At 28.8% G+C, this 5636-nt stretch overlaps 1 protein-coding gene across 1 annotated transcript in view; it reads right to left on the bottom strand.

Moving 5' to 3' along the window:
* Positions 1-1054: 1054 nt before the first annotated feature.
* Positions 1055-5636, bottom strand: part of LOC136086400 (fibroblast growth factor receptor-like) — a 9604-nt gene continuing 5022 nt past the window's right edge. Inside the window, exon 4 of the mRNA XM_065808698.1 lies at positions 1055-1223. Coding sequence (XP_065664770.1) covers positions 1055-1223 — 169 coding nt within the window. The remainder of the gene's footprint in view (positions 1224-5636) is intronic.

The raw sequence follows: 5636 nt of genomic DNA, 5'->3' as shown, positions 1-5636 counted from the left end.
AGATCATTGTCTATGTAGATTATAAACTCCGATGACACTAGTTAAAAAACACTGTGTTTTTACAAATTGTTGATGTTTAAATGTCATATATTGGTGTAGAGATTGTAATATGTAATTTTTCCAAATTCCAAGTTACAACTGAATCATGGCTTTTGGATAATTTTCTTTAGAACTGCTTGCACTCTTATAAAGGATTTAAAAAGGCTTTTGTTGATTCGCAGTATTAAAAAACATGTAGGACCAACTTATTAACATACATAAATATTATTAGAGTGAGAAATTTTAAAAAAACTTTTCTTATATTTATTACTAATAATAATATAACATTTATTTTAGCGCATTTACTTTATATAACTATAATCATCCAGTAATTAATACAGTAATATACTTTTTATTCAGAAAAGATTTTCTAAACTATCGTACTTCTAATATAAATCTTTGCACCTTTAACAGGAAATATATCTGTTAAGCTTTCTAACATTACTCTAGATGCTCGGCTTCGTTGCCAGTAAACCCTTTTTATTTAACTAATAATACATATGTCTTACACTTTTTAGAATCTTACAATTAAAAGTTTTCAAGTGTTAAGTTTAAAAATTTACTTCATAAAATATTGGCATCATCAGAGTCTTCTTATTTAATCTTTTCAAATATTGATTACAAATCCATTTAATTTAAGATGCAATTTTGTATATATATATATATATATATGTATATATATATATATATATATATATATATATATATATATATATATATATATATATATATATATATATATATATATATATATATATATATATATACATATATATATATATATATATATATATATATATACATGTAATATATAATTGAAAAATATAAGCTACAATAGAACTAGAAAGTAATAAAGAGAAATAAAAAATTCAAAATAACAAATAATTAAATAGAGTTAAAATGCGAACAATTGCGAAATTGTTTAAGAATTATATAAACAATAATTTTCTAATAAAAACAACTAATAACAAAATAAAATTTCATAATTATCATCTTCTAAATGCCTGTTTTCGGATCAGACGCTATTAAAAGAGGGAACATTGCAATAAGGACTTTCTTCATTAATATGAAAGCTCAAATTACGACCACCTTGCAATATTATTTGTTCAATTTTATTGCGTAACTCAGAAAATGTTGTCCGCAGTAATGGATCTTTATTTCGACAGTTCAGCATAATTTCGTTCCTAAAGAATGAAAATAAACCAAATTTCAAAATTCAAAAAACAACCAAGCAACCTAAAACGAAAAAAACAAACAAAAAAAGTAGTGAAAAAAAAATAATAATAATAATTAATATAAAAAAAAACAAATTTAAAATATAAAATAATGAATAACACTATTCCGGACAACTTTCTGGCCGACTCATTCTGCAATTAGCCTTTATAAAACTAAGAAGTTCCCGATTACTTAATGTATGATATAGTGTTCCATCTGTCTTTAAAATAAAAATTGATTTTAAAACTTTGTTGATTTATTCTAATGTAATTACATAAACTATAATTTTAACTTGGCGCCTTAAAAATTCTCAAACTTAATATTCTTCTAGGTTTACAGTTCGTGTATAAAACAAAATGTGGACTGTTTCCAAAAAATTTTAAAACTTGTTTTAAAGAAATACACCTTAAGTAATCTACAAGATTTTTTAAAAACAACTAGGTTGTACCAAAATCTTATGCAAAGTTTTTATTTAATTCAAAATCGCGGGCAATTGTTGTGGGAAAATTTTTCAATTACTGCTGCCGATAAAAATTTTTGTATCGCAATAAAGAAGGAGATTAACTACCGTGATAAAGATTCAATTGCGGTCGAATTCTATATAAATGCGGAAACCCTTATTGCAGGGGGAGTTGGGAAAAAATAAAATGTAGGGATATAATTAAGGTCTTAAATATAAAACTGACGACGAAGACAAAACTAAAAAAAAAATTAAGAAATGGATTCACTTGTTTCTAATCTGACATTACCAAATTTTTCTACATTTGATCCTTCACAAGACTAAATTGGGCTCTATTCACATTAGAATAAATACGTGAAATATTTTCAGATTCTATTTACGGCAGTTGGCGTAACAGACGAATAACAGAAGCTCTTAATGCTGTTGACGTATATCGGTGATGAAACCTATGAATGACTCAAGGAACAAGCTAGAAAGTGTAACTTTTACGACACTGATATTGCCATATAACAACAAATAGAGCTATCAACAATCATAAAAAGCTTACAAACTTCTCTTTCCGAAACCCAATCAAAAGTTGGACCAACATTTTAACAATGGCAAAAATGTTTGAAGCAACCAAAGTCCAGTTAGAAGTGGTACAGCAACACCACAACAAAGAAGACACCAATAATCGTACACGCAACACATGGGAATCCAATAAAAATAAACTTTTGTGTTCAAATAACGAGTTTTAAAAAAGTCTTCAAAGAAAAAAAAATATTTTAACTGTGTGGAAGAATACCCACAGATGCATGTCCAGCAGCAGGAAAAACGTGTTATAATTGTAAAAAAATGGCCATTTCTGAAGCTGCTGCAAATTGCAAAAAAAAATTTATAAACAATAAGTTTAAAAGAATTTCAGAACCTTTATTATTCTATGGGTTTTCGCCCGTTGAATAACATGGAAACATAAAAAAAAACTAGTGGTTTGTTTTGGGTTTCTAACAATAAGGAAGAAAGTTAAACAGAAAGAAGGTATTAATTAATGTACAATATTGAAAATGTTTTTTCTCTTAATAATTATTCTTGCTTATACGTTTTACACAACAATAACACGAGACTACTGGAAACACAAAAACAGAAAGATGGTAAAGAAATGGTTAATTTTTCAACGAAATAAATATTTTCTATACATAAACTAATACATCTTAAAAGCATTAGTAGCTACTGGTACATCTGTAAACGTCATCAATAAAAACATAATTTACTGTTTTTATTGATGACGTTTGACCATCTGAAAAACACTTCAAAATAAACAAATTCATTTAACAAAAAAAAACAAAATTTTTATCATACGGCGCAAACCAACCACTACGTTTTTAGTATTAGAAACAAACCACAAAAATCTTCTACCAGGCAAAACTGCATTCGCATTAGGCATCATTAAGTTTTAAGAGCGTTCCCTCACCCCAATTATAGACAATATAATTAATCAAGTTCTAGGTTCTACGGCTTTTAGTAAACTAGATTAAACATAAATAGTGCTTTTTACCAACTGGAATTATCTCCTCAAGACCTATAGTGACATTCCAAGCAAACACACGTCTTAAAAGGTTTAAAAATATAATTTTTGGAGTAAATTCAGCTCAAAACGAACTAGAACATACCTGAAGACAAATAATTTCAGGTATAACAGGGGTAATAAACATTGTAGACAATATTTTAGTCTATGGAAAAAACAAAAACAAACACCACATTACACTCTTAAAGGTGTTACAAAGATTAAGGGATATCGTGTTAACACTAAATTTAAGTAAATGTATATTAGGAAAATCTACATTATTATTTTGCGGATACATTTTTTCTAAGGATGGTATGAAACCAAACTTACAAAAAGTAACTGAAATACTCTTCCACAAAAGAAGACAAAAGTTGCTGAGAAGCTTTTTAGGGTTGATGAGTTATTTTAAAAGGTTCATAAACGACTTTAGTACAAATACTCATCCATTTTGCAAGTTACTAAAAAAGGACACCGAATATGTATGGTCTGAAGAATGTCAAACCGCATTTAATACCCTAAAAAACTTTTATTCAACTGAGACATGTTTAACGGCATTTGACGAAAAAAAAGAAACTATTCTTTACACAGACGCGACTCTATTACAATTAATACGCGAGTCTATTACTATTATTATTACTTCAAAGGTCAAAGAAAGGTGATAAAACTAAAATAATTTCATAATCATCACGAGTTTTTTCAAAAACGGAACAAAAATATTCACTACTAGAAAGAGAATGCCTCAGCATTGGATGCAAAAACAACCGACTTTACTTGATTGGACGTGATTTTACAATATACAACCCAAAATCTATAATTTTTTTAAGAATAGCGAAATTGACTCTCAGGTTACAAAGTTTTTCATTTGCGTTAAAACATGTCAAAAGCAAGGAAAATACAAGCGATTATGCAAGCAAACATCCTTTTTACAATCACACAACAAAATTGTTTAAGAAAGAAATATATGTAAATTTCGTAAACGATTTTGCAAAACCGCACTCTATTAACATTGATAAAATAAAATCATACACACTTTCCAACGAGACACTATAACAACTTGCTACGTTGATATGAGAGAACAAATGGCACTTTTTAGACAAAAGTTTTAAGTAATATAAACTCAGAGACAATGTCACCTAAATAAGTTTCGTAAATTTAAAAGCGAACTAACTGTCGCTACGGATAAAAACTTAATACTGAAAAATAAAAAAATTGCCATAATTAAATTACTCCAATAGGAAGTTATTGATTTAGCACATGTAGGTCACGTGGGAATAACAAAAACAAAAGCCCTTATACAATCAAAAGTAGATTTTCCATATATGGAAAAAATGATTGATGATAAACTGAACAACTGCGCAACTTGTAAACTACTATCTGAGCAAAACACGCCTGCACCGCTCTATATGACAAAAACCCCTCAAAACGTCTGGGAAACAATTAACAGTGACTATTTAGGTCCTTTCCCTAACGGGAAATACATCCTAACATTTATGGTTTAGACCTTCAAATATCCATATGCCGAAATAGTCAACTCTACAAAGGCAAAAACTTTCTTTCAAAGACTTGCCAATATTATAGCGCTTTTCGGAAAACCTCACACCGTCACTACAGATAACGGCCCTCCTTTTCATTCATACTTAGTTCAATCGTTTATGAACTCATATAGAATTCATATAGACACATTACTCAGCGATGGCCGCAGAGTAACGGAGACATAGAACGTTCAACCAACCTCTAATCAAAACTATTCAAGCTGCAACTTTAGAAAAAAAAGACTTTACCCAAGAAATTCAAAAGTTGTATTTTTATGCAGAAATACTCCCAATTGCATAACAAAGATAGCGCCAGCAAACTTAATGTTTAATTGTAAAATAAACCATACAATACCTTCCATAGACAATAATTGAGATGGAAATCACACGCAAAACAACTACATGACACACGGTTAAAGTCAACTGCCAATACAAATTTACTAATCGGAACCAAAGTGTGGGTAAAACAAGATAAAATATTGCCATCTTTCAAAAATCATCCATTTACGAATACGGAAATCAAAGGAACAATGATAAAAGCCAAATCTGATTAAACAACAAGACAATTACGAGAAATAGCACACATTTTAAACCTATTCCAATACAATTAAAACTGCCAAATAACAAAGAAAACGAGGAGGAAGAGGGAGATTATAGTTTTGAACTGGATACTGTAGAAGAAGAACAAATACAACCTAGGCCATTACAAGTACAAGCAGATCAACAGCAACTAAATCTGTTTTTCAGAAAAACATATCCACGAAGACATAGATTACCAATTGAATTTTGGCAAAAAAGACAGTATAATAATAACTAACTGAACACAACTGAATTTAAAAACATGATA

Source organism: Hydra vulgaris, chromosome 10 (genome assembly GCF_038396675.1).
Source record: "Hydra vulgaris chromosome 10, alternate assembly HydraT2T_AEP".
Classification (NCBI taxonomy): domain Eukaryota; kingdom Metazoa; phylum Cnidaria; class Hydrozoa; order Anthoathecata; family Hydridae; genus Hydra; species Hydra vulgaris.
The sequence above is the reverse complement of the archived record's forward strand: the minus strand, read 5'-3'. Positions and strand labels throughout refer to the sequence as shown.